General features: G+C 63.9%; 1 protein-coding gene across 2 annotated transcripts; it reads right to left on the bottom strand.

Moving 5' to 3' along the window:
• Positions 1-6,081: 6,081 nt before the first annotated feature.
• TMEM201 (transmembrane protein 201) lies at positions 6,082-25,333 on the bottom strand. 2 transcript variants are annotated; one of them, XM_036460869.2, is made up of 11 exons: positions 25,111-25,333; positions 19,825-19,945; positions 19,187-19,381; positions 17,742-17,918; positions 16,111-16,463; positions 15,165-15,368; positions 10,922-11,154; positions 9,728-9,799; positions 8,896-9,189; positions 8,368-8,502; positions 6,082-7,544 (listed from the first exon to the last, which is right to left on the bottom strand). In XM_036460869.2, the coding sequence occupies exons 1-11, from the start codon at positions 25,221-25,223 to the stop codon at positions 7,447-7,449; spliced, it is 1,995 nt and encodes a 664-aa protein (XP_036316762.1). In that variant the 5' UTR covers positions 25,224-25,333; the 3' UTR covers positions 6,082-7,446. The 2 variants fall into 2 exon arrangements, with proteins under 2 accessions (XP_036316762.1, XP_036316763.1); XM_036460870.2 differs by lacking the exon at positions 6,082-7,544 and having other exon boundaries at positions 8,368-8,565.
• Between the last annotated feature and the right edge of the window lie 1,966 nt (positions 25,334-27,299).

Here is a 27,299-nt window from a genome sequence, read left to right as displayed (position 1 = left end):
GCCAGCAGGGGGCGGATGCAGAGGGAGGCGGGCAGGGGGGAGGCCTGGCCTCCTTTCTTCTCTGGAGGTCTCGGCCTCTGGTCCCAGCCCCTGTCCTCTGAAAGCGGACTCTGAGAATGAGTAGATAAAAGGAAAGCGCTTAGAACAGGGCCTGGCCCTTAGTGCGGGCTCCATGCATGTGCATCACCATCTAATCATCGGCTGTAATGCTCACAACAACCCCGTGAGGGCGGTAGTGAGCTCCCACCTCACAGGTGAGAAAACTGGAGCAGAGAAGCTCACAGCAGTAGTGGCTGAACAGGGACTTGAACCCAAGTCTGTTGGAAGCTTGTGTTCTGTCTTGGGCATGACTTTCAGTCTCCCGTCCACAGCACGGACACACGCGCACGTGCACGCACACACACACTCACACACATGCGCACACACTCACACACACTCACACACAAGCACACACACACACTCACACATGCGCGTGCACACACACGCTCACGCTAACACACTTACACACAATGCGCACACACACGCACACACACATGCACACACACTCACACATGCACACACACACTCACATACATGCACACACACCGCTGCACTGGATGGGCTGGGAGGCGCACCCTGACAAAGAGGCGGAGCCCGAGGCGGGGGCGGGGGGGGGGGAGGGGGGGCAGGGGAGCCCACCTCCTCCCCAGCTCCCTCTCCCCCAGCCTCTGGGGCCTCCGGGTTGGGCTCCAGGTAGGCACGGGCGCCACCTGGTGGCGACGGCGGTAAACGCCTCCCCTGTCCCAGCCGCGCCCCTGGGGGCTCCGCGCTCCCGGCCGCTCAGCCGGGCTAAGGGGTGCGGCGGTTCCGCCCAAATAGTGAGACGGAACCCGAACTCCCCTCCGGCCCTGCCCAGCCTCCTCCGCCCCCCCGGCGGCGGGAAAGGAGCGCGCGCCCTCCTGTGGCCGGGCTTGGGCGGCGGGTGTCGGGCAGGCATCGGAGCAGCTCCTTTTGCTGGAAAGATGCGGAATGTCCCCCCACTTCCCATGCCCTCCTCAGTTCCCAACCCCCCACTTCCCATGCCCTCCTCAGTTCCCGCCCCCCCACTTCCCATGCCCTCCTCAGCTCCTGCCCCCCCTTCCCATGCCCTCCTCAGTTCCCGCCCCCCCACTTCCCATCCCCTCCTCAGTTCCCGCCCCCCCACTTCCCATCCCCTCCTCAGTTCCCGCCCCCACTTCCCATGCCCTCCTCAGCTCCCGCCCCCCCCCTTCCCATGCCCTCCTCAGCTCCCGCCCCCCCACTTCCCATGCCCTCCTCAGCTCCCGCCCCCCCACTTCCCATGCCCTCCTCAGCTCCTGCCCCCCCCCACTTCCCATGCCCTCCTTAGTTCCCGCCCCCCACTTCCCATGCCCTCCTCAGCTCCCGCCCCCCCACTTCCCATCCCCTCCTCAGTTCCCGCCCCCCCACTTCCCATCCCCTCCTCAGTTCCTGCCCCCCCACTTCCCATGCCCTCCTCAGCTCCTGCCCCCCACTTCCCATCCCCTCCTCAGCTCCTGCCCCCCACTTCCCATGCCCTCCTCAGCTCCTGCCCCCCCACTTCCCATGCCCTCCTCAGCTCCTGCCCCCTCTTCCCATGCCCTCCTCAGCTCCTGCGCCCCCACTTCCCATGCCCTCCTCAGCTCCCGCCCCCCCACTTCCCATGCCCTCCTCAGCTCCTGCCCCCCCTTCCCATGCCCTCCTCAGTTCCTGCCCCCCCCCTTCCCATGCCCTCCTCAGTTCCGGGGGCGCCCCCCCACTTCCCATGCCCTCCTCAGCTCCTGCCCCCCACTTCCCATGCCCTCCTCAGTTCCTGCCCCCCCACTTCCCATGCCCTCCTCAGCTCCCGCCCCCCATTTCCCATCCCCTCCTCAGCTCCCGCCCCCCATTTCCCATGCCCTCCTCAGCTCCTGCCCCCCCACTTCCCATGCCCTCCTCAGCTCCCGCCCCCCATTTCCCATCCCCTCCTCAGCTCCCGCCCCCCACTTCCCATGCCCTCCTCAGCTCCCGCCCCCCCACTTCCCATGCCCTCCTCAGCTCCCGCCCCCCATTTCCCATGCCCTCCTCAGTTCTGGGGTCGCTCCTCCGCTTAACTTTTGGGGCTGGGCGGCTCCTACTCCCCTCTTCCCCGGCTGCACCGCCCCTCCCCCCGGGCTTCGCTGCCACCCACCCCGCCCCGTGCCCGGCAGCCGCCACTGGCGGTCAGAGTCCCTCTGCCCAGCCCCCCACTTCCTCCCGCCTCAGTGAAAGTCGTCCCGGTCCCCCGCGGCCACCGGACACGGCCTCATGGTTCACCGCCCCCCTCCGCCGCCACCGCTGCCACCAGCGCAGGTGCGCCAGCCTCAGTCCGGGCCACCGCCAGGGGCGGGGCTGCTGTCTGTCACTGCCGAGGGCGGGGCTACTGTCTGTCACCGCCGAGGGGCGGGGCTGCTGTCTGTCACCGCCGAGGGGCGGGGCTGCTGTCACCGCCGAGGGGCGGGGCTGCTGTCTGTCACCGCCGAGGGCAGGGCTACGGTCTGTCACCACCAGGGCGGGGCTACTGTCTGTCACTGCCAGAGGGCGGGGCTACTGTCTGCCACCGCCGAGGGGCGGGGCTACTGTCTGTCACCGCCGAGGGGGCGGAGCTGCAGGGCTCACTCATTCCTTCAACAGGTGCCGTCAGAGCCAAACCCTGCCTCCAGGATATTCTAGGCGGTGTGGGGCGGGTACGCAGTGTGTATGTGGGGGGAGGGGGTTGTGTGGGGAGGGTACGCAGTGTGTGTGAGTGTGTGTGTGTGAGGGAGGGCACGGAGTGTGTCTGAGTGTGTGTGGGGTCAGGTGATACAGAAATTAGCCAGAGGCACACCCGCCTCCACAGCACCTGCAGGGCGTCCCGCACTGCGGGGAGGAAGCAGCGTGGCCGCAGCACCAGACCCCAGCGCCCTGCTCCCTTTGCCGGCCTCCGCACCCACATCTGCGGCTGCTGCCCTCACCCTTACGTTGCCTTCCTCTGGGCTACGGACCCCCCTCCTCACCCACCCAAGCTCTGAAGCCACTAGGCGCCCTCCTGGGTGGCTCCTCCTTACCTGGCGGGGGCCCAGCACCCACCCCTGGCACCCAGGCGGCTGCCCGGAGCCTGTCCTCCTCATTAGGAAGGAAAGAGAAGGGGTGATGGGGAGGAGGAGAGAAAGCCGAGCCTCAACTTGACATTTTGAAGTTTCAAGCCCTTCAGAGAGCTGACAGAGTTGTTGTGTGAGCGCCATAGGCCCTAAGCCACCTTCAGATGGGGGAAACGGAGGACGGACCTAGCAGAGGGGCGGGGCCCGGAGGGGTGGGGTGTTGTCTGATGGGGTGGGAGGGGCTTGGAGGAGAGGGGCGGGTCCTGGAGGAGAGGGGCGGGTCCTGGAGGAGAGGGGCGGGTCCTGGAGGAGGGGCGTGGCCAGGAGAGGGGAGAGGCCTGGAGGGGACGGGGCGGGACCTAAAGGGGAGGGGAGGGGCTTTGATAAGAGGGGCGGGGCCTGGATGGGGAAGGGACGGGGGCCTGGAGGCGAGGGGTGGGAGAAGGGCTGGTAGAGATTAACGTGACAACATATGGAGAGTTTTGTATTCTCCCCGCCCCTCGGCATGGTATTACTATTAATAAAACTCTACAAGAAGCTCTTGCTTTTACATAGGATAATATTTAGGAAATCCATGCTAATTGCATACAGGCTAAAACGTTTGTGTGGTGGGGGGAGTGCAATAAAACGTGTTGGAAGGCAGCTTGAGGCTGCGTACTGGTCACTCAGCACGGAAGTGAAGGGAGGGACGTGCTAACTTGGTCTCCTCCTCTCCCGCTGGCCGGCCGGGCCAGGGGTCGCTTGGGGACAGGGACACAGGCCCTTCTTTGAGGCCCTCAGGGGATCAGTGCACAGCTGGGCGGGTGCGAGTGAAGAGGCCAAATGACATTGACATATGGAAGCCAACTCCCCCCTTTACTGTTTATAAGGTCACAATAGAGAACCCTGGTCCCCACCCAATCAAGTTCACGATCAGCTTAGTCTCTGAATAAAAAAACAGAAACCAACCAAATCTCCAGACAAAATCCCAGCCTAGCAGACTTCTCCGCAGCTGCTGCGGGGAAGGCCCAAGGCCATAGGGCTCCGCCCCGGGATGGCTGCCTTAAAACCAACCTCAGGAAACCACCGCCTTAGCTCCTCCTGCGACAGCTCTACAGCAGCAGCCCCAGGGGGTGTCATGGCAATGAGACCTGCAGGCTGGGGCCTCAGCCTGGCGCTGTGCGCATGCGCAACTGAGATGACACTTTGGAATACCACTGGGATTAGAAGAGTTAGATTCACTGAGAGAAATGTGTGAATAAGGCACCAGGCCCTGGTGCGGCGGCTCAGCTGGTAGGAGCGTCGTCCAGTGCACCAGAGGCTGTGGTTCAATTCCTGGTCAGGGCACATGCCTAGGTTTTGGGTTTGATCTCCAGTTGGGGCCGTATGGGAGGCAACTGATAGAGGTTTCTCATGCCAGTTTCTCTCTCCCCCTTCTAAAAATCAGTAAAAACAAAGCGTTGGGTGAGAATTAAAAAATTTTTTTTAAAGGCACCAAGTGGCCCAGCAACATCAGGCTCTGGCCACGGTGCCTTTGGCTGAGGAACTTACGCACCAATTCCCACTCACGATGCTGAGCACCAGCGAGAATTCAGTGACGGAGGCGCCACCACAGGAAAAGCTGCTACACTTGGAAATCTCCACTCACCATCGTTCTGGTTCTCCAAAAATGGACCAACAACCAGGAAATGGTTCCCACCTTCAGCTTCGAGGGGCACAGCGGCGGGACCCCAATAAATCCTCACCCGCACCCTCAGCCTGAGCCTTTGGCTGCTTCCCGCTGGGGGCCAGAGCCGCAGTGCTTCTGCCCCAAAGTGCTTTTCCGGGAGTGAAGAGCAGCTCTGACAACCGGAGGCTCCCCTAGGCCTCAGGGCTTGTCTTCCCTCCGGGCCCTTAGCCTTTGAACGGTCCTTATTTGGCTCAGCTGCAGCCTCACCCTGGTTCCGTCCAGGTCCGGAGTGAGGAGTCATCTCTGCACGCCGGTTCCCTCACACAGTGCAGGGCCAGGAGACTGCAGTCACTGGAAGAGAGGGCTTCCAAGAAGGGGCTTCCTGTGGCCCCAGGGGACGTCACAAGGACCCCCGTGGCCAGTGAACTCAGGTGTGGCGCCCCCTGCAGGCAGCTTGGCCCTGTCCTATACCATCTAACTCAAGGTCAGGTTTAGAGCCATCTACCCGCCAGCCCCCCGCCTCTGGGTGCCGGGCCAGGAGTCACCTTTATGGGTGCTCCTGCATCGTGGTGTGGCTTCTCGATCCCACCTGGGCCCAGGGCTTGTTAACCCACAGCCAGTAAGAAGGCAGGCCCAGGCTCACCCCCAAGAGGCTGCCCTCACCTACCAGGGGTTGCAGGCTCAGTGACAACTGGCCCATCACCTCCGAGGGCCTCCCCCGTGCCCACCCTGTGCCTGCTGCTTGGGCCATCTGCCTTCAGCTCAGCTATGAGGCCTGGGGGCTCCGCCCTAAGGGGCTGGTGGGGAGCCCAGCAGCTGACCCCCAGGCCATGCGAGTGGGCTCAGGAGAAAACAAGGCCTCTGACCACCCTGCAGGCCTGGGGCCAGGCCTTTCTGACAGCAGAGCACGTCCTGCCTCGCTCATGCTGTGTGACACCTGCCTTCTCTGTTGGCGCTGGTCTCCTGTTCAAATCCCTAAGCTTTTCTGGGGACACTGCCAATCACCCTATGAGCCGGGGGCCCCCGGAGCTCTGTGCTGAACAAATACACCACTTCCACCTCAGCCGGGCTCGGCCCCCGCCCTGTGGGGTCCTCAGGGGCTGGGCTGCAGAATAAAGACAAGTGCAGTTCAAAGGCTGGTGTCTTCTTGAGTTTTTTGCTTTTGTAAAGACAAGACTGTGTTTTTTGTTTAAACGAAAACATACGGTAAACCCCTCTGCCAGCCTCTCCCGGTCTCGGTGAGGAGCTGGGACCCTGGGCCTGGGGATGGGGGTGGGGCTCCGTGGGGGGTTCCTCAGAGCCGGAGAGGAAGTGCATTTGAGAATGGAGTTTGGCTTTATTCGGCAGAAAATAAAATTAAAAAGTTGACACATGCCCACTGTACAAATGGAGGCCGAGACACCCACTGGAACCATCTCGGCAGCTGGACTCGGGTCCTGACCCCCGTGTTCTGGGGAGGGGTCAGGGCAGGAGACCGTAGCTCTCAGGACGTGAGTGGGGGAAAGAGGAAGAGGGAAGTCAGAGCAATCTCCTCCTCCACGTGGTAAAAATCAATTACTAAAAAAAGCACCCAAAGCTTAAAAAAACTACCCTCCCTGGCTGGGAGGACGGGGGCATCCTGCTTCCCAGCAAAACGCCTCACCTGGCAGAATGAGTAGAAAAATAAAATTAAACTTTATCCCTGAATGGTGGAGCGAAGACCCCTCCTCCTGTCTCAGAATCCATCCCGGCAGCCACTCCCTCCCCCGCAGCACGGAGGCCGGCACGTCACACGCACGTACATGTGCAGTCACATACACACACGCCGCCCACCCTGTCCGAGGCCCAGGCAGCAGGGACTGGGGTCTGACGGCCGCAGCGTCTGGAGGGTCCCTGTGCCATCCCAGGGCCGCCCGCTTCAGGGGGCAGGACCGGCTCCGGGGTGAGGGGGCGAGCGTGCAGTAGCGCGGAAGGGCGATGGCGAGGACGGAGGGGCAGGGAGGGGACAAAGCCCGCCAAGGTGGCTGAGGACGGGGCCACACCCGGCCCGTGGCGCCAGTGGAACCAAAGGGAGGAAGGGGGTCTCGGCAGCGGGAAGGAGCCAGGGCCATGGCGGGGGGGTGGTCTCATCTGCCACCTGCAGGCTGCCCTGGGCAGTGTTCTCAGGGAACAGGGCGACTGCCTGAGAGGCCACCAGAGGTACAACGGGGCACTGGGCAGCAGGGAGTTGTGAGCAGGATGCTTACAAGCGTCCTGCAGGCCCAGCTGAGAAGAGAGCCAGAGGGCAGGCCTCGCCGGGGTAGGCGGAAGGGTGAGGTGGCAGAGGATGCTCTTCCTCAAGGGGCTGGTGGAGGACGGGACACAGGGAGCCTGAGGCCGGGGGACGGGCACACGGGACTGAGATGTGGCCGTGGCCCGTGTGCGGGGTCCGGGCAGGGCTCGGCTGCAGGCGCAGTGGTGGAGGCCCCACGGGCAGGGCCGGACAGCGCAGCCCCCGGGGACCCCTGGCTCCGTGGCAGCACCAAACACAACTGATGTCAGCAAGATGGAGGGCGGCGTGCAGCGCACAGGCCTCAGCCCCGGTCCACGCCGCTCAGTGAGGAGAAGGGTCCGAGGACTCGGCCTGGGGCGGCCCTGAGGGCGGCGGCAGTGGCAGCAGCAGCACCTGGATCTGGGCGCTCCGGTGCCGGGAGCCAAGGCCCTCGGTCAGCGCAGGCTCTGGTATAGGTAGGCCGAGGTGAAGAGGGCATTGGCCGTCAGGCTCACAGCCAGGAGGCCCTGGACCAGGGAGGGGACGAACCGACCTTGGAGAGAGCAGAGACCCAGTCAGAGGCACGGCGGTCAGAGGACCCGGGTGGGGTCTGTGCCCCTGGCTCACCACAGGTCACTCCCTCTGCCCCCGGAGGCTGCCCCTGGACACTGCAGCCTGGGTCACGGTCACGTCCCGCCCTCAGGCTCCTCCGTTCCCGAGCCCGGCCTCCAGGAGGCACTGGCTGGTCCCTGTGCTTGCCCCGTGGCGATGGGCAGTGACCTGGCTTCACAGACAGGAAACAGGCTCTAGGGGACTAGCACCCCAGGCCTCCACGGTCAGCAGGCGGCCCCTCTGCCCTGGCTGCCGCGCTCCGCCCCGGGACCCCGATGTGGGGGAAGCACCCAATCTTTCCAGGAAGCCTGCGTGTCCATCTTCACCACACACGTGCCCCTGCTCCCCGGGCAGTGCCAGGTGCTGACGGGATTTATCTCACAGCTGCCTTGGGCCCACAGGCGGAGGCAGGACTTGAACTCAGGCAACTTATGGACAGCCCAGGCCAGCACAGACCACACGGGCAATGGAGCACGTGAATGTGGCTGGTGCAGCTGAGGACTCAGCATTTTGTTACCAAATTTTAATTTTGTTAAGATTTAAATAGCCGCCTGTGACCACGTGACCTGAGGCTATAGCAACAGGGACGGAGCGGTGGGCACAGGCTGCATCTCGAGGCGCTGGCGGTTACCTGACCGCCCTCCGTCACTAGGGGCCCCTCGAGGGTCTTTCTCCGTCAGGGTCCCAGACAGAGCGGGCGAACCTGGCTGCACACTGAGGCCCCGTGCTGCCTGCCCTCCCCCCGAAACAGCGCAGGTGCAGACCTCTCCAGGTGGTCTCCTCGGGGCACCCTTGGGTGGTGGTGTCCACCGCGCACGTGGAGGACTGCGAGGAGTCGTCCTCCTTCTTGATGGAGCGGCTGCTGCAGGCGCTGCCTCTCTCGCGCACGGGCCTCATGTCTGCAGAGAAGGGTGTCTCAGCGGGTGCTCACAGGACACCCGGGACAGGACAGTCAGACAATACTTGAGCAAAAACAAAAAGCCCGTCACCAGACGCAGCTTGGCAGGGCATAATACCTTTCTGATCCATCCTAAGGAACAGACCAGCCTCAAGGTCAATTGCAAAACAATAAAAGAATATCAGCTAACAGAGCAATGTCCTGGAGGGTTCAAGGTCATGAGAAGCCAGCCAGGGGCCATGGAGCTGGGGAGATTGGCCGCACACATCCCAAGAAGATCAAGGACAGGCCCTGTGAGCCTCCTAATGGGGGTCTCCACACTGTGCTGATCCCAGAGGCGCCCCCACAGCCCAGCGGGCTCTCCTGCCCCCAGGGCCGGGTCCGAGGCGCATACCCACGCTGTGCTTCGTGTCCTGCGCTGGCTGCCTCTGTGGCTGGGGTGTCTCGATGCTGAAGAGGCTGCCGTTGAGGGGCAAGTGTTCGTCGGAGCTGCTGGGGGTGCTGGGGGCGTCCCCGGGCGGCGACGGGAACAGCAGCAGCTTCTGCCCCTTCAGGTTGAGCCGGGCCGGGCTGATGAGGGGCCTGCGGTGGCGCAGCGAGCCGGTGCTGGAGGCCACCGAGCCGGCCACGGAGGGCGCCGGGGAAGGGAACGGGGATGGGCAGCTCCCCAGCAGCAGAGAGTAGTAATCTGGAGGGCGGAGGAGGACAAAAACCGTGCCTGTAGCGCAGGCGTCTGATTGTCAGTCAGTCTGCACCTGGGGTTGTTACACAGCCCGGGGCCTCTTCCGTTCCTGTTACCCAGGAGCAAGGCAAGGCTGGGCAGAGGGGGAGGAGCCCACGCCCCTGGCCCCGTGGGAGGGACGAGGACCGGGGCCCCTCAGCAATGTCCCCTCTGCCTCGCAATTTCTATCCAGCGGCCCTGGTACTGCCCTCAGCTGAGAGCAATGCCAGGACAGCAACCAATTCTTGAGACTTAAGGTCCGCTCCCTGCCCTGCTGAAGGCGGGACCCCGAGTGACCCGGGCCACTGACGAGGAGCGCATTCCCTCTCACCCTAACACCCACTGCACAGAAGTCGAGGCTCGGGGTGAGAGTCGCTGGCCCAGGCCTGCACACACGGAGGCGCAGGGACGGATGTGAACACAGACCCTGCCTGACCCTCGATTCATGGTTAACACACAGCCCTCTGGAACCCCCACCGAGACTGCTCCCCGTCACCCCTCTTACCTGGAACAGGCGCCTCCCCCGACGGAGACAGCTGCGATGGCGGGCGGCTCCCGCTGAACAGGTACCCCGAGTCTGGAGGGGAGACGTGACAAGGTCAGGTGCCCGCCCTCCAGCCCCAGGGCCGGCTCTGCTGATCCAGCCTGTCACTCACAGCCCTGCCTTCACCCCGAGGGCCATTAACCCACATCATTTCCTTTTTGAAGGATAAACCAGTCGCAGAGTGCCACCCCCAGCCGCCTGCAACTCTCCCCCAGAGGGTTCTGGGAAGGCTCTGGGGTCTGCACCGCTGTGGGCCCAAACCCAGCGCTTCCCACCCCGCAGGCCTGGCACCCCGGCTCCTGGCGGGCAGCTCCAGACAGCAGTCCCGTGGGGAAGGGCAGCTGGGCCTCTGGGGCCCACACCCAGGGCTCCCGCGGTCCTGTCCCAGCTGCTGCGCACACAGGGCCCAGGAGGCCGGAGCTGGGCCGGGCCAGGGCGGTCCTGGGGGAAGGTGGAGAATGAGACTGCGCTCCCGACAAGGACCAGGTGGCGGTCATGGCCGAGCCCACAGGCGGGAGCACCTGGACTGACCTGACTGAATCCTGCCCTGGACCATACGGAGCGGCTGGGGCAGAGCGTCCAGCCCAGGACTGAAAGCAGCAGCAGTAACAATAGGGAAGAACAGGGTGCGGCATAAACCCCGCGAAGGGCTCAAACGTTCACCGAGTGCCCGCGGGAGGCACTGCCCGTGTGAGCGCTTTACATCCTCTCACTCCTCTCACCACCACCCGGGGCCGGTTCTACTACTGGTCTTTTCTTTTTCTTTTTTTAGAAAAAACATATTTTATTGATTTTTACAGAGGAAGGGAAAGGGATAGAGAGTTAGAAACATCATTGAGAGAGAAACATCCATCAGCTGCCTCCTGCACACCCTCACTGGGGATGTGCCCACAACCCAGGCACATGCCCTTGACAGGAATCGAACCTGGGACCTTTCAGTCCACAGGCTGACGCTCTATCCACTGAGCCAAACCGGTTTCTTATTTTCTTGAGGGAAACTGAGGCTCAGAGCCAGCAAGTCCTTTGGTGAAGGGCAGCTGCTTAGTGGATGCAGCAGGATTTGAACCCAGTTCCTCCCACTTGTACACGGCCCGAGTCCCGGTGCCCAGCTGCCCCCAGGCCCACGTGGCCCGCCGATGCCCGCGTGCCTCTTACCTGCTCGGGTCAGAGAGGGTATGGTGCCCAGCGAGAGGGCCCGGCTGAGGCGGCCTGGCAGCGAGGAGGGCGAGGCCCGTCGGGGAGAGCGGAACAGCTGCTGGCTGGCGAGGGGCAGGAAGCCGGGCGAGGCGGGGAGGAAGAGAGACGGCGGAGAGGCTGCGACGCCCGGGTAGGGCGCGGCCAGGCTGGGGCAGGCAGGGAAGAGGCCGGCCGAGTCTCCGGGGAGGTACCTGCAAGAGGCCGCGGGCGGGGGAGGAGGTCAGCCTGGAGGGCTCTGAAGGCGGTCCGCCAGCTGCCCCCTCACCTGGCACAGGGGGGGCCTGAGTCGGGGTCCCCGAGGAGGCGTGCGTTAGTGGAAGCGGGAAGCAGTCCGACCACATTCACACCGTTAGGATCGGTGGCTGGGAGTGCAGCGTGACCCACCGCCCCGCATGCCCCCTCCGATCCGTCACAGCAAACTAGTCCCACTATGGGTCTCAGTGTTAAAGTGACACTGTCGCCCTTGCCAACCTCACGTCAACCCTTCGCCTTGAAGCGGAAATGCCCAGCCCCTTGCCAGGCTCCCAGGAGCGGCCAGTGGCCTGGGGTTCCTCCTGTCCTTCCTGCTCATGTCCAGAGCCCCCATCGCAGCGGCCGAGCTCGGGGCCCTGCTCCCCGGGTGTCCGACTGCTGCCCTCTGGCCTCAGACAATGGACATTCAGCCCAGTGTCTTGTAGAGCCGAGGGGGGTGGCCAGGCTTAGGACCCCCAGGAAGAGACACACAGGACACAAGCCAAACTTGAACTTGGAGAAAACCCCTAAGTGACCACAAGGCTGCACAGAAGATGGATGGTGACAGTGTCCCTTTAACTCGAGAACGGTACAAATCACACAACGGGACCCGGTGGCCCCAAGCCAGAATGTCAACCATGCTTCTGGTTAAGGCAACCGATTACAGAGGCGGGGACAGCGACAGTTAATGCATTAGTCTGCCCGCTGTCTGGACGGAGATGCGGGAGGCCCGGCCTTACCTCGGTCCCCAGGGACAAAGGAGCCGCGGACAACGTGCCGATGACGGGCAGGCTGGCCAGGCCCTGCAGCAGAGCCTCGGGGCTAAGGGAACCCCCCAGGCCCACTGCACCCAGGAGTTCCTGCTAGTTCTCACCCTCCCCTTCAACAAGCTTTGAGGAGAGTGCAGTGCCCTCCTGGAGATCACGTGACCTTGCTAATGCTATCCGGAGTGCCAGCAGGCTTCCTGGACTTCAGAACCCAAGGCGGGAGCGTGGGGAAATCAAGGCAGGAGCTCAAGCCAAGCTGCTCGCCCAGCCTCCACCTGCTGACGTGTCCTGAAGCCAGGACACCTGGGGAAGCCCCTCGCCCCAACAGAAGGTACCATTTCACGGTTTTGTGGCAGAAGGGGGAGCGTCAGGCACAAAGGACGCAGGGACCTTTGGCAGCCTGCCCTGATGGTGCGTAAAGCTGTCCCTGCGGGGCCTGTGCCAGGAGGACCCAGGCGTGTCCGGAGCCGCTGAGCAGGCGCACCCAGGCCCGCCCGCAGATGCAGCAGGAGGCCTCGGACGCTTCCCACCCCCCTCCCCCCAGCAGCGAGAGGGGCCGAGCCGGCCTTCAGGTTTCGCAGGTGGCCAGCTGGCCCAGACAAGCTGGGTCTTGCCAGCACTTTCCAGGACCCCACCCCGTCTCTGATGCCGGTGTAAATGTTGGCATGGAGGGGACAGTTTTCTCTGACCCTTCAACTAGCGGATCCTTGTAAGATGCGGTGTGAGCTCTGGTCCCGGCCGCAGACCGGTCCCGGGAGCCTCCTGTTACAGGGCCGTCTCCGCTGGCTCCTGAGCTTCACACGAACCGACACTTCCACTGGCCCGGCGCCCAGACCGCTGCGCTCCGGAACCGGCTCCACAGGCACCAGCACGGAATCTGAGTCTCCGTCCCCGGGTAAGGGGTCCGAGGAGGGCCGGGTGCCTGTTCGGTGTCCCACCTGACGGAGAGGACCCAGCCCCAGCCCCAGCCCCGAGCAGGAGCAAGCTATGTAAGTGGCCGTCTGCTGAGACAGGGACCATCCCACCCGGCAGGGACAGTCAGCTGGGCCCTGTCCTTCCATTTCCATGTCGCCAGCTCCCAAGCCTGACTCCCTGGCACGCCGGTACCCCAAGGCCCGCCCCCAGCACAGACACCCCGGAAAGAACGTGAAAGAAAAAACAAAAAAGACGCGATACCTGATGCCCAGGGTCAGAGCAGGGCCCCGGAGGCATTTATTGAAAATACAGCATCGAACACACATCTGGCCGGGGCTGCGGTTACAGGGATGGAGGGCCACTAGACATCATCTGCAGCTCTACACTCAGGGACAGACGACAGGCACAGGCACGGACAGCGACACGCTGACACGCCCCTCCAGGCGGGGCGCGCCCGGGAGGAGCCTGCTGGGCCCCGGGTGAGGACCCAGGCCCAGACCCAGAGGGAGAAGACAGCGTGTGCACCTCCCTCAGGTCTTGGGGGCAGAGGTCCCTGGCAGGGGTGACACTCCCAGCTAATAAGCCAGGACCCCAGTGGTGCCTGCACTGCCTCGCTGTTGCCGCTAAGGTCAGGAGGTGCTGAATAGGCTCCAAGTAATGCCGCTTGAAGGGACTGGTGGGCAGTTAAAAGTCACAGAATAAAAAGGCCAGGAAGTGCCCTCAGCTGAGGCTCATTTCATGGGGGTCTTCCCATCCCCACCGGGGCAGGCAGACTCTGCTCAGCGGGGCCCGGCCAGCTAGGGAGCTGGTTGTGATTATAAATAACTTAACTTAAATACACACACACACGCACACACACACGTCCTGCTCCTCCTCAGCGCCAAGAGAAGCAGGCATTAGCTTCCTTGAAAGCAGGGGGCCCCAGAGACAAGGGCGTGCACAGCCCAGCACGCCCCGGCTCTCCACGGGCAATGCTGCCGCCCTGCCCACCGGCTGGCCGGGAAGGGGCAGGCCGCCTCCCCAGCAGGATTAGGTTCTGCTCTGCATCCCCACTCCTCCTCCATCCCCTCCACACACAACCAGCGGACGGGCCTTGAGGCCACACGGCTGCCGGGGCAGCTCCTGATCCCGGCGCTCTGCACACATGGGTGCGGAGGGGCGGAGTCAGGGGCGGGGCAGCCTCTCCCCGTGGACGCGAGGATGAGTGACAGCGGGCGCGGGCGCGGGCGCAGCTCCCGACTCCCTGGGACCTGGCCAGGCCTGGGCCTCCTCCCCGCCTCTCGGCTGGTCGGTGGCCCCTTGCTGAGTGGCTCTCACGCCTTTGTCATCTGTTCTTGCCTGCCCTGGGCTCCGACGAGCCAAGTGGTAGGACGGGCCCGGGAGGGAGAGTGCAGAGCACTCTGAGGGTTGGCTTGGCCGAGCCTCTGTGGACACCCTACAGGAAGGTGGAAATCAGGAACCTCAGCACCCCTGTGAGGGCTCTAGGGGCAGAGCAGTGACTGTCCAGAAACCTGCTGGCCACAGCAGGAGCGTTTCCCACCATCACCGTGAGCAGACCCTTGCCCTACAAACTCATGACCAACGCCAGTCTGGGCCCAAAAACTGCACCTTCCGCTCCCAGGCCCAGGGAGGAGGCTGAGGGTGAGAGGGGCTCAGGAAGGTGTGGGGATGGGGCAGTGGGCCCAGGGGCAGCCCAGACTCTGGTCTCACCGGTTTCTAGCAGGGCTGGCCGGGCACTGGGCAGGACCAAAGGGACAGACAGAGAAGGACGTGGGGACGAGGCGTGGCTCTCCCCTGGGTCCCGCTCAGCAGCTCCCGCCCGGGTCAAGCTGCCCAGGGGTCAGGCCACGTGGCAAGGGCTCGGTCTGCAGCCACTGTCACCAGCCCGTGCCAGGAGCTCAGAGCTGGTGTAAGGAGCAGCAGACAGTGGCCTCATCCCACGGTGTCAGAGGCAGGCAGGGGCCGTGGCGGGAGGGGATGCCCGGAGCTGCCCGGAGGAAGCCGTAGGCACAGGCAGCCTGTGAGGGCATCGCCCGCATGCTGGCCTCGGGGCAATGGGAGGGACTCTGGCCCGAGAGAGGGCACTAAGGTTGGGGGATGACTTACTGGGAAAGGAGGGGGGTGAGGGAGGCCCGACTCCTCAGGGAAGGGCAGGGGCTGGGCAGGGATGAGAGTGAGGCAGGAAGAAAGAGCCAAGACAGAGAAGTGCCCTGCTCTGGGCTGGGCGCAAAGCTCTGGGGCTGTCCGTCCGTCTGTCCTCCCCCCGCAATCACTGCGGCTTCTCTGACCTTCGGGGCCGGAACCTCCGCGGGCCCGTCGCCTTCCTTGTGGCCACGGCCGCCATCAGGCCCACCAGGCAGCACAGGGACATGGTGCCGAACTTGAGCGTGTCCAGCCAGCTGGGCGAGGGGGTCTGCAGGTACTGCTCAGCCAGGTGCAGGCCCAGCAGCAGCGCCCACAGGCCGGTGCAGAAGGCGTCAATCCTCCGGAGCCTGGGGAGAGCGGGGCTGCGTGAGGGCCCATCTCAGCAAGACAAGTCCCTCATCCTCCCGCTCGCTGCCCTTCACCCCCCCCCCCCCCCCCCCTGCTCAGAGACAGAACCCAGAGCCAAGAGTGCAGTGCCTCTCGACCCGCCTCCGGCATGTACACGCTGCTCGGCTCCGAGCTGGTCTGTTTCCGAGCTGAGTGTTCCAGCCAGTGAAACAGGGCTCAGAAACCTCCCCCAGCTCGGCCTGTGCTGCTCAGTGGGCGGGCACAGACCTATGAACCAGGAGGTCACGGTTTGATTCCCAGTCAGGGCGCAGGCCTGGGTTGCAGGCTCAATCTCCAGTAGGAGGCGTGCAGGAGACAGCCGATCAATGATTCTCTCTCATCCATGTTTCTCTCCCTCTCCCTCTCTGAAATCAATAAATACATTTTAAAAAGAAAGAAAAACAGAAACCTCCCTCAGAGTCACTGCGATGACGTGAACACCAATCGGAACAGGGAGGGAAATCAGGGCCCAAGGGCACCCACAGCGGTGGGTGGTTATTAGCAGTCTGAGGAGGAGAGACTGGGGTGGTTTGGCCCAGGTGGCCCCAACCAGCAGCGGTCGGGGGGCCTGCTCTGAGTGCCGCTGCCCCCTAAGGAAAGTCATTTACTCTCTCTCGCCCCCGGCCTCCCAGCTGCTTCCACCACACAGCGAAGCCCCACCCAGGCTGGCGCCCCCAGCCCCCTGCTCCGGCCCACACGCACCTGACGCGGCCGGCCAGCAGCATGGCCAGCAGGCAGGTGAGCAGGCCCAGCACCACGACGCCGGTCTGGTGGCCCCGCCCGTAGGCCCAGGCCTCCTGCAGCTGCTCGGTCACGTGCTCCGGCAGCAGGCCCAGCAGCGGTCGCCAGCCCTCAGCCTCAGGGGCGGTGCCGTTGTCAGGAGCAGCCGAGCCGTTGCCCCCGGGGGGCAAAGCTGGGGGCAGGGTGGCCCCCGGGACAAAGGGGTCGCTGGTGCCGTACAGCGTGGTGGCCAGCAGGAAGGCACAGGCCAGGAAGGCGAGGGCGCGGAGCACGATGACCTGGACAGGGGCCTTCACCGCGGACGAGCAGAAGCTCTGGGGGAGGGAGGGAGAGACTGGTCAGCCACATGGCAAGAGCCGCCCACAGCCACTGCCCGTGCGCTGGTGCCCGGCGGCTGGTGGCCGAAGAACCCCCCGGGACCTGCCGATCCGAGACCCTGTCTTGATCAGGCCCGAACCCTCGGACCTTCTTGGCTGTCTCCAGGCTTACAGCCGAGACCCCCTGACCCGGCCCATGGCTGCCTCTTCTTTAGAGAGCTTTTGAGCTTATGGTGACCTTATTCTTTCATATAAATTTTTCATTCTTTTTGCCAAATTCTCACCATAAACTCCTTCGGGAATTATAATAAACATATAAATAACTCTGACCAAAGTTAAGATTAAAAATACGGCAATAAGTTGTTCAGCATAGAAACGCGGTGAGGAGAAAAAGCACAGGTCCGAGCGCCCTGCTGTGCACACACGGGCTGTGGGCCGTGCATGGCCGTGTGGGCCGGAGCCAGCTGTGGACTGGAAACCACCTGCCACTGGACACAGCACATCTGGGGCCGGAGGGGGTGAGCTACATCTAAATCCACTCACCGCTCTATCAGATTTAAGACCCAGAACATTCCACTAACTGAAGACGGTGATAAAAATTAGTGAGTTTTAGCTCGCCAGCGTGGCTTAGTGGGTGAGTGTTGACCTATGAACCAGGAAATGATGGTTCGATTCCTGGTGGGGCACATGGCTGGGTTGTGGGCTCGATCCTGTGTGCAGAGGCAGGAGGCAGCTGATCTATGATTCTCTCATCATTGATGCTTCTATCTCTTGCTCCTTCTCCTTCCCTCTCTGAAATCAGTAAATACATAATTTTAAAGTTAGTGACTTTTAGCCATCTGGTTCTGGGTTCAAATCCTGGTGCCTTGGCACACAGGGTGTGGGGCCGCCCCCCCCCCCGCCCCCCGTTACTTCACCTCCCCATTCGGCTTCCTGGCTGAGTGGGCGGCGCAGAGCCTCAGAGCATGGCCGCCGCACGGTGCTCTGGGAAATGCCTGAGTGGGGAATGGATGCAGGGGTGGGGAAGTGCCCGGACACATCGAGGCTCCAGACTGTCAGGTATGCAAATGATGGGCGGACCTCAATACTGAGCCACTCTTCTGGGGACACCCCCTCCAGCTGCTGACACAGGGCCCCGCAGGAAGGGTTTCCAGGGAGAAGGCCTTGGCTCTGGAGAGCTGCCCACCAGTCTGCGGGCCCAGCCCTGGGAGGGGCTTCTCTGCACCAGCCCGAGGGCTGGGACGCCCCAAATGCCCGTGGGCGCGCCGCTCAGACCTGCGTGTGGCTCTGGTCGGCCTCCCGGCGCCGGAACTGGTGGCTGACGAGCAGGGCGCGCAGCTGGCGGTTCTGGTGCTTGAGGTAGTGCTCCACGGCCGCCTGGCACGGCCGGCACAGCTTGTAGATCTGCTCCAGGTGGTGCCGGTACACCTCGATCTCCTCGTCATACCGGCCCTGCGGGCGGGGCAGAGGCTCAGGTTCTTGGTCCACTTACCAGCGGGGCGACCACGGGAAGCTGTCCCCACCCTGACCCTGCTTCCTCACTGCCAGCGGGCAAACAGCACCCTGAGCGTGTGCCGACAGCCACCGGGAGCAAGGACCACCCAGAGCCCAGGGCGCAGCGGGACCACAGGGCACGGAGGCGTTCTGGCCAAGTCCTACTCCAGAGGGGGCCACGGGAGCAGCTGGCTCTGGGCTGGCGCTGCCTGGGCTGGAGCAGACAGACACTCAGGCAGGGTCTCCCCGCTGGTCAGCTCTGGGTCCAGAAAGCAGAGAGGCCCTGGCTGGGCTGAGTGGGGGCTGCAGGTCCTTGGGGCTCTAGGAACAGAGCAGACAGTCCCCCCCTCCCTCCTCCCCAGGATGCAGTAATGCTCCTCTCCCCGTTTCCAGAGCCCCCACACATCTGTCTGCAGGGCCAGCGGGTTATCAGTTTGGTCTTATCTTGCTGGGACCAAGCTGCCCTGGTGGCCAAGTCACACCTGCCTCCATCCTGTCCTCCCACCCCTGTACCCAGCCGGGCCGTGGGAAAGCCAGCTTCTCAGGGCCTCAGCTCCTGAGGTCACAGCCGCCGGCCTGGGGGTGGGAAGGCAGGAGCAACTACAGCAGGGGTCGGCAAACTCCTTAGTCCAGAGCCAAATATCAACAGCACAACAATTGACATTTCTTTTGAGAGCCACATTTTTTAAACTTAAACTTCTTCTAACGCCACTTCTTCAAAATAGACTCGCACAGGCTGTGGTGTTTTGTGGAAGAGCCACACTCAAGGGGCCAATGAGCTGCATGTGGCTCTCGAGCCGCAGTTTGCCAACCACGGAGCTAGAAGACAAGGCTGCTGGGCTCCACGGCAGGCGCGCGCGCGCGCGCACGTGTGTGTGTGTGTGTGTGTGTGTGTGTGTGTGTGCGCGTGTGTGAACTCCTAGCATCCAGCCTCCCTCTCCTCCACCAACGCCACAGCAGTGTCCGGCCAGCGGGGGGCAGCCTGACTCAGAGGGACAGGGCCCCACGGGAGCCACCTGCCAGGGACAAACCCCTCGGGACTGGCAGGCACTAGGCTTCCATGAGGTCCCCAGGCGTGGAGCCAAGAGAGCAGGAACCATGCGATGGAGGGGGATGGAGGCCTGTGTGACGAGATGGAGGGTGGAGGCCAGGGGAGGGAGGCTGTCTGAAGAGCCCTGGGCATGCCCCCCCCCCCCGACATTCCCCCCTCCCGGTCCCGGCCTCACCTCATCCCGAGGCGAGAAGGCGGCCAGCTGCTTGATCTTGGTGGTCTGGTGGTGGCTGCACCTCCTGCACAGCAGCACCTGGCTGCTCACCCACTGCTGGGGCTGCGCGGGTGCGCGGGGGCTGGGCGCGCTGCTCACCACGTGGTTCAGGTGCTCCAGGTACTGCGCGGGGATCGGCTTGTTGTAGTCGCCGTTCTGGGGGGGGAGGGCAGAGTCAGCGGGAGCCCGACCCAGCGCTGGTGACCCCCGTGGTAGCAGCTCCCAGTGCCCCCATGTTCTTTCCACGCAGCAGCCAGCGGCCTGTCCTCCAAGAATTTACGAGGAAGGAACCCCACAGGCAAGAGTGCAGCCCCCGGGGCGCAGCCGGCCGCGTGTGCTGCAGGGGCCGTGGGGGGCGCTGTCTGTGGCGGGGGCTTGGCAGAGCTGAGTCCTGGGGACAGGACAGTGTGGCTGCAAAGCCAGAGCCTCCCTGGTTCTCGGCAGAGCCCGCGGACCCCTGGCCAAGTGCCAAGCAGAGCGCGGGCGTGAGCCAGAAAGATCCAGGGCTGACCCCCAACCTGCCCACTCCGCTGGTGTGCCTCTGGGCGAGTCACCCGGTCCCCGGGCTGCGGGAGGGGGCGGGGTGCTGGGCGCCGCACCTCCTGGAAGCCGTTGTACTGCTCGCAGTGGGGGCAGTCCCAGCAGTTGCGGTTCCCGTAGGGCACCACCGTGTCCTGCGCGCAGAACCAGCAGTTGACGGTGGTGTGTGTCGGCTTCGTCCTGTGCACAGGGGAGAGTCAAGTCAGCGGAGGCCTTGGTGCCTGTGCACAACGGAGACCAGTCCCGGAGGCAGCCCCGGGAGAACCAGCGAGGAGGCCACACGGGCCTGGCTCCTCCTGGGCCTCCAGCACGCCCACGAGGGGATCCAGGGCCACCCTGGGGCTCATGCTGGCCAGGCCACAGGCCAGCCCTAATCCCTCCCTGGGAGGCCCGTTCCCAGGCCCGGAAATGGTGCTCCCAGAGCCTCCAGGAAGGCCCAGGGGCGGGGCTTAGAGACAGCTGTGGGCTGGGGAGAGCACGCCAGACAGCACACGTGTAGTGACAGGTGCTGCTGCAGGGTAATCCCAGCCCAGATACCAGGATCTGTGCGCGGGGCCCCTCCAGCCGCCTCGTTGGCCATGGTGTGATAGGGGTGCGCGCGCAGCAACTGCCCAGCAAACCCTGGTCCTAGGAATCTAGACACAAGCAGGTGACGGAGGCAGCTGCTTGAGCCCCGGGGTACTGGCCAGGCCGCCTCCTGCTCCGGGGGTGCCATTCGGACCCTGCTGTAGTGGCAGCCTCACCACACAGATGCTCTACTGCCCACAGGGTGGCACAGCCCCCAGCCTCAGAGCCAGAGGTGCCAGCTCTGCCCACGGCTGGCTGTGAGCCTGGAAGCTCCTCCTCTCCCCTTCTTCCTGCCTCCCTAGGCCACGTCTGCCAAGTGTGAGGCCGCAGCACCTCGGGGACCGTGCACTACAAGGACCCGACCACACAGCCACACAAAGGTGCTTGCCACGTGAGGGGCCAGCTCTGTCACCATCGCCCCCTGAGAGCGGAGCTCCCACTCCTGCCCCCGACCACCAGGTTACAGGGCTCTCCAAGCCTCAGTCTCACGCTGCTAACCGGGAGTGCTTACCGGTGCCTGGCCCAACGCCCCCTAAAGGGAAGTCACATGGGGTGGGCGGAGAGAGGGGGCGGCTCAGGGAATGCCCCCCAAGAAACCCCTCAACCCACTTCTCCCCCGAGCCAGAGGCGCCCAGAGATGGAACCAGGGAGTGCCCCCGGCAGCCCCGCACCCGGCCCCGCTCTGAAAACCCGCAGTGGGCAGGGACTGCTATGTCAGACTTGCGGACAGCAGAGGGCAGGGCCCGGGGAGCAGCACTGCGGACACAGGCCTGGCCTTCGGGGAGTCATCCTGTCCCCAGACCCCGCCACCTGCCTGCTCATCTGGGCAGCAGGATGGCGATCCCTCCCGGAGGCCGCAGGGAGCAGAGAGGGTCAGGCGGCCGCGGAGGTCAGCCCGGCAGGAAGTGTGGCGCCTGCTCTCTCAGCGCCAGCACCCGGCACCCGGCACCCGGCACCCCGGAATGAAGCCCTGGGCTCTGTTACTCAGCACCTGCTCCCCAGGTGACCTCTCACCGGCCCCTGGGGCTCTCCAGCCCTTCCCCCCACACCCCCATCACCACACCGCCTCTGGCCTGAAGCCACTGAAGCCAAGCGGAAGAGCTGGCAGCTCATGAATAAAGATGGGGAAGGGGACAAAGACCTAGCCCAGGGGCGGTGGGGGGCGCAGGAACTGCAGCCTCCGTCCTGGGAGCCAGCTCGAAGCCCCTCCCACCCAGAAGCCACCATTTCCCAGAGGAACCTCAGTTCCCCGGCTCCGTTGCTAGGGAAATGGGCCTGGCCTGGAAGCCGGTGGCCGGAAGGGAGGAGGACCAGCCTGGTCCCTGGGGCCAGTGGCTCCAGCTCCGGTCACTCTCAGCCCTGGGTGATCCCTGCCCAGTGTGTGAGTAGGGGAGGGGCCCCGTGGCAGGTGGGGGTTCACAGGTCAAGGGGTCACCCCCACAGTGCCTCTGGGCGGTCCCTGTAGGGTCTGCAGGCCTGTGAGAGGCAGGAGCTAGCCAAGCGATGGGGGCTGGGCGGAGTCTAGCCCCCCCTGCCCCCCAGCACTGGCCCCCCTGCGTCAGACACGTGGGCGAACGGGGACGTGTCCTCTGGGCTGCCCCACTCCCCTGGCCCGCTGTAAGGCATTTGGGCTCATCTATTCTGTGCCAGCTTAACCCTGTCCCCGTCCTGGTCAGGGAATGCCCCCTCCCGCCCTCATAAACCCCTCAACCCACTCCTCCCCAGGCCAAAACTTCTGCCGGGCCAGACCCTGGGACCACCCACTCCCAGTGCAGGTCTGATGTAACCAGATCGAAGCAGCAGCATCCCAGCAGGCGGGAGGCCTGGCGGTGCTGCCAGCTCCCACTGCCCCACCCCTGTGCGCAGCTCCCGGCTCTGCGGGGCTCCGAGGAGCCGGAAGCAGCGAGGGCAGGGGTCCCTCAGGACCGCCCCCCACAGGCCTGAACACGCACCAGGGACAGAAGATGGACACAGCATCACCCCAGCACCCCATCCCAATTTAGTTAAAACAAAGCTTGCGACACCCCACCATTCCCTGCAGGTGGGCCCTGCCAGGGGGTGGGCACCGCTGTGAGCCCACAGGTACGAGACCAGCCTGCCTGGGGGGCTGAGTGTGGCGGAGGCCAATGTGCCAACCAGTGTCCCCCAGGCCTGAGGAGTGCCCAGCCTCCCCCAGGAGGGGCTGGAGAGTGGTCTCCATGCGTCAAACTCCGCTCCCTTAGGGGGCCAGAGGCCACATCCGGCGGGCCCAGGAGGGGAGAGTCCTTGCTGAACCCCTCGGCTTCTTGCTGTTGCTCTGTGCCCCGAGCGAACACATGGAGAACCCGAGTTGCCTCCTGGGCTCCAGCGGCAGCAGCACCGTAATGCCAGCCAGCACCCCAGGGCCTCCGGGCAGAACGAGCCCAAGTCCACAGCAGCCCTGCCTGCCACACCGAGACAGAGCCCAGCCCGCCTCCCCGGGACAGACCTCATGTTCACGGAGCCGGGCCCCAGGGAGGGAGCCGGCCCCCAGACAGGCAGACAGGGAGCCGGCCCCCAGACAGGCAGACAGGGAGCCGGCCCCCAGAGGGAATGGCCCCGGACGGAGAGCCAGGCCAGAGGCAGAGGAGCCAGCTCTCCATTCCGACCGGGACGAGGATGAGAACGGCGACCTCCCGGAGCAGCTGGTGGCAGATGCCATAGGAGAGAAGCCAAAAAGTGAGGCATCTGCTGTTACCCTGAAGAACAGGTCTGCTGGCCGGCAGGGCAAAAGGGAACAGATGGCATCCAAACAGGCAGGGCTGCTGGGCAGGGGACCACCCAGTGTGCGCCCGGGAGTCTGTCCGCAGCCTGTCTGTCCGGCAGCACAGGGAGAGCATGGAGTGCTGAGCGGGCAGGACATGGTGCCAGGACAAGGCTCTGCTGCTCACCCTGGAGCTGCATGCCCTCGGCCTCCAACCTGACCCCGTGGGGAACCCAGCAAACCCTGTGGGAGCTGTGGGCGCCCGAGGTCCCGAGCATGGGCGCCATGCTGAGCAGCGGGTCTGGGGGACGGACACGGGCGCCATGCTGAGCAGCGGGCCTGGGGGGATGGCCCCAGGAGCAGGCAGCTCCAGACTGAAGCTGGCGGAGGGCGGGCCTGCGGTTGGTCTAACAGCTGGAGGCAGCCTCCTTCCTTAGCTGTGGGCGGGAGCAAAGGGGACCTGCCCCCAGGTGTCCCGGGCAGCACCGGTGGGAGCAGGGCCGCCCTCCTGGGAGGGGCCCACCTCCTGGCGGCTCCCTGGCCAGGGTGCCCTCCACCTCTGTGCTGGGCTCGCAACCCCCCACGAGACCAAATCCTTTTCCAAACACAACTCTCCTCAGGAGGGTCCCCCACACCCAGGCTGTGGCCAAAGCCACAGCTTCCTGGGGGACAGGGCTCAGTCTCAAGGGCTGGTCTCGCTTCCATCATCACAGTGTCCAGTTTTGACCCAGGCAAAGCCAGTGCTCTGAGCGTCCCCGAGCATCCTGGGGAGAGCTGGTCCCAACAGGTCCCAAGGCCACCCACAGCACCCTCCGCTGCTGGGGTCACAGGCAGCCAGGACCCTCCCAGATCCCCTCCCCAGCATGCCCTTCTCTGCACCAGGCCCGGCTCTGACCTCGGTGGCTGGCAGCCTGAGAACAGCCGGAGCACAGGACACAGGAGCATGCGACACACCAGTGAGGCCCAGTTCACCGGGAGGCAGCAGCATCCGGAGACAACCTGTCCCCCCCTTTCAATCAGCGGGTCCCGAAAGCCCTCCCAGCTTCCAGAACTCCGGCAGGAGCTGGGACACTAGAGATGGGGGTTCCCAGGGACCCCTCAATGCCTCACTGCCCTCCCAGGAGACGGCCCCCTCCTCAGCCTGCCAGCCTGTGTCCCTCCTACTCCTTCCTCCTCCACCAGCCTGCTCACAGCCGATTCCTTCCTCCTCCGGGAGCCTGTGACTCAGTCACCCTCCCGGCTTCTCCCCGGGGTGGGAAGTGGCACAAGGTGGAGTGAAGAGAGAACAGCCAGACGGACTGCCCAGGTTCAAACCCCAGCGCGGCCATGTGTGGGCAGGTGCCTTCGCTTCTTCCACTCAAGACCTGAACGTCAAACCCGCCCCCCCCCCCCCCCCCATGAAGCTACAAGCCCACCCACCGTCGCCCCAGAATGTGCTCACAGCACCGCCGGTTCTCCCTGCCCCCGGAAGGGGGTCAGATGGAGACACAGCCCGGGGGTGGGCCGCAGTCCCCGCTGAGCCCGGGGCCCTGAGCCCGGGGCCCCGGACCAGCTCAGCAGCAGCCCTCGCCCAGGGCTGGGGGATGCTGGCCTCAGGGTCGGCCCACCCCTGGCCCTTCTGGTTCCCGGGGAGCAGGGACTGTGGCTGCCATGGGCTGAGATGAGACCCCAGACACGGAGCAGACCACGGAGCCACCCACCACCAGCCCCCAGGTGCCCTCAGGGTGGAGGCGGGAAGCAGTCCGGGTGCAGTCCGACCCGCCGAGCCCTCCCGCGGGGCTGGGGGCCCGGGGGGTGGTGTTGGGGTGTGCGGGTCCTGCGGGGAGGAGGAAGCTTGTGACCCACGTGCGGCCGCTCCCGCCCACCCCGCATTCCTGGTCCCCAGCCGCTTCCGGTCTTTTTTTGGGGGGGAGGGGGGCGTGCGGGGCGGGTCTCAGCACGTGGGCACACAGGCCTGGTCCCCCCGCAAAGCCGCGGCCCCGCGGGCACGGGCTGGGCGGCGCCGTGCGGCGGAGCCGGCGGGAAGGCCGCGTGCGGCGGGCCGGGCCGCACTCACCTCCGCGCGATCCGGTAGAGCAGCACGCCGGCCGCGGCGCAGGCGGTGACGCCCAGGCCGCCGGCCAGGCCCGCCGTGGGGCAGCGGGCCAGCAGCGCGCTCACGCCCTCCATGGCGCCCGCGGCGGCGGCGGAGCGGCGACGCCGAGGCCGCGAGCGGATCACCGGCGGCGGCGCGCACCTCCTCGCGCCGTGACCTCCGTCGCTTTGTAGCGGGCGCGGGCCCGCCCCCTGACTCGGCGCGCTCCCGCCGCGCAGCCAATCGGGGAGGGGGACGAGCCCGGTGGGCGGGGCGCCGGGGGAAGCGGCGGCGGCCCGACGGCGCCCTCTGGCGGCCGGAGGTGGGAGGTGGCGCGGAGCCCGGCCCGGAGCACTCGGCTCCCGCGCTCGGCAGGCCCCTCCCGCATTCCGGCTACTGACCCCTTGGAAGCAGTCTTGGCTCCGGCGGGTCCAGCTTCCCAGCCTGGGCCAGAGAGGCGGAAGCAGTGCTGTTTGCTGTAAGTTGCAGTTCCCTAAGCCACTTCCACTGAAGCCACTCCACGGTCCAAATAATTTATAGAACCATGATTATGTTTATAGAAACAGATAGCTACAAGGTTGAATAAGTGAGCATAGGAGTTGGCCTGGAGGGATGGACGATACACTGTTCAGGAAGAGCAACATGCACATTAGTTGTTTTCAAAAATATATATTTTATTGATTTTTTTACAGAGAGGAAGAGGAATAGAGTTAGAAACAATTGATGACAAACATCCATCAGCTGCCTCCTGCACATCCCCTACTAGGGATGTGCCCGCAACCAAGATACATGCCCTTGAATAGGAATCGAACCTGGGACCCTTCAGTCCGCAGGCCGACGCCTATGCACTGAGCCAGACCAGTTAGGGCCTGCACATTAGTTTTAATAATACTCAGTTTAACTACATAAGTCCTATAATATGTGTAAGCTCCTAGGAAGTAATGATGGGTCAATGAACTGCAGTTATCTCCAGGTGGGATTAGCGAGGAAGGTGCTAGCATTATGGATTTTCATTAAATCCCTCTTATAACTAGAAAGAAACAAGTAGGAAATATTTGTACTTAATTACATAACGTTTCAGTGTGCCCACAACTTTTCCTTTTTGGGGGGGTCATTACAGTTCACTGCTGTGGACAGGGTGGGTTAGTTGAGGGTTTCCTGTGGCCAGTTCATCTGCCCCACACCCTAGTTCTGCCGCCTGCGGAGAGGGGAGGGCGCCCACAGGAAACCTGGGGGTGACTAGTCTGCAATGGACGCTCCTCCTGGGAAGTGGGGGTCAGAGCAAAGGCCTCAGGCTGCAGTCTGTTTCGCCCGCTTGGGGCATACAAAGGAATGAACGAACAGCCTGCAGCTGCCCTCTCCACGGGCAGCATTCTGCCTGCAGAGTATCCACTCACAGGAAGGGCTCTGTCCTGGGCACAGTGGTGCCAGCGCAGCGCTTCGGGGACAATGCCTGTGGACGCAACATGGAGAAGTGAACTGGATGCAATGCTTTGCTGGGACTTGGCTCAGTCAGGTCATTCCACAGGCTCAGATACCCCTGCTGCTTTTCATTCATCTACTGGACTAGCCGTCAGACCTACTACTGGTCAGCTTATTACTCACCTTCCCCGAGACCTCAAGCAAGTCATGTGAGCCTGATCCTTATTTGTAAAATGTGGACGATAAGCCTCGGCTGGCCCTGGGTGGCTAGGGGGCTGACCAGGGGGGAGTGGGGGACTCTGGAGGCAGGTGTATGGAGTGGCCAGACCCGTCTGAGGGTGGGCCCAGGTTGTGCTGCACCTGCTGCCCTGGTGGGGCTGAGGGGACTGGGCACTGCCATCTTTGTGAGGGTGTGGTGGTCAATTGGCATATTCCCTCTTTATTAGATAGGACTAGAGGCTCGATGCATGAAATTCGTGCAAGAGTAGATCCTTGCAGCCCCGGCTTTGTCAAGGTCATTCTGCTGTTCAGCTGTTCGATTGATTTGTGTATTATGCTTTTATTATTATAGATTACTTAAAAATAATAAAATCCTAATGACTAAGCTCGTAGATAAGAAATAAATCAAGGGATTTCTCCATTAACAGTTCAGTGACATTTTCCGTTTAAAAATTCAGCCCTGGCCCGGCTGGTGTGGCTGTGGCTGAGCGTTGGTCTATGAACCAGATCACAATTCGATTCCCAGTCAG

Source organism: Pipistrellus kuhlii, unplaced genomic scaffold (assembly GCF_014108245.1).
Source record: "Pipistrellus kuhlii isolate mPipKuh1 unplaced genomic scaffold, mPipKuh1.p scaffold_m20_p_34, whole genome shotgun sequence".
Classification (NCBI taxonomy): Eukaryota; Metazoa; Chordata; class Mammalia; order Chiroptera; family Vespertilionidae; genus Pipistrellus; species Pipistrellus kuhlii.
Note: the sequence above shows the minus strand (reverse complement) of the source record. Positions and strands in the feature narration are given on the sequence as shown.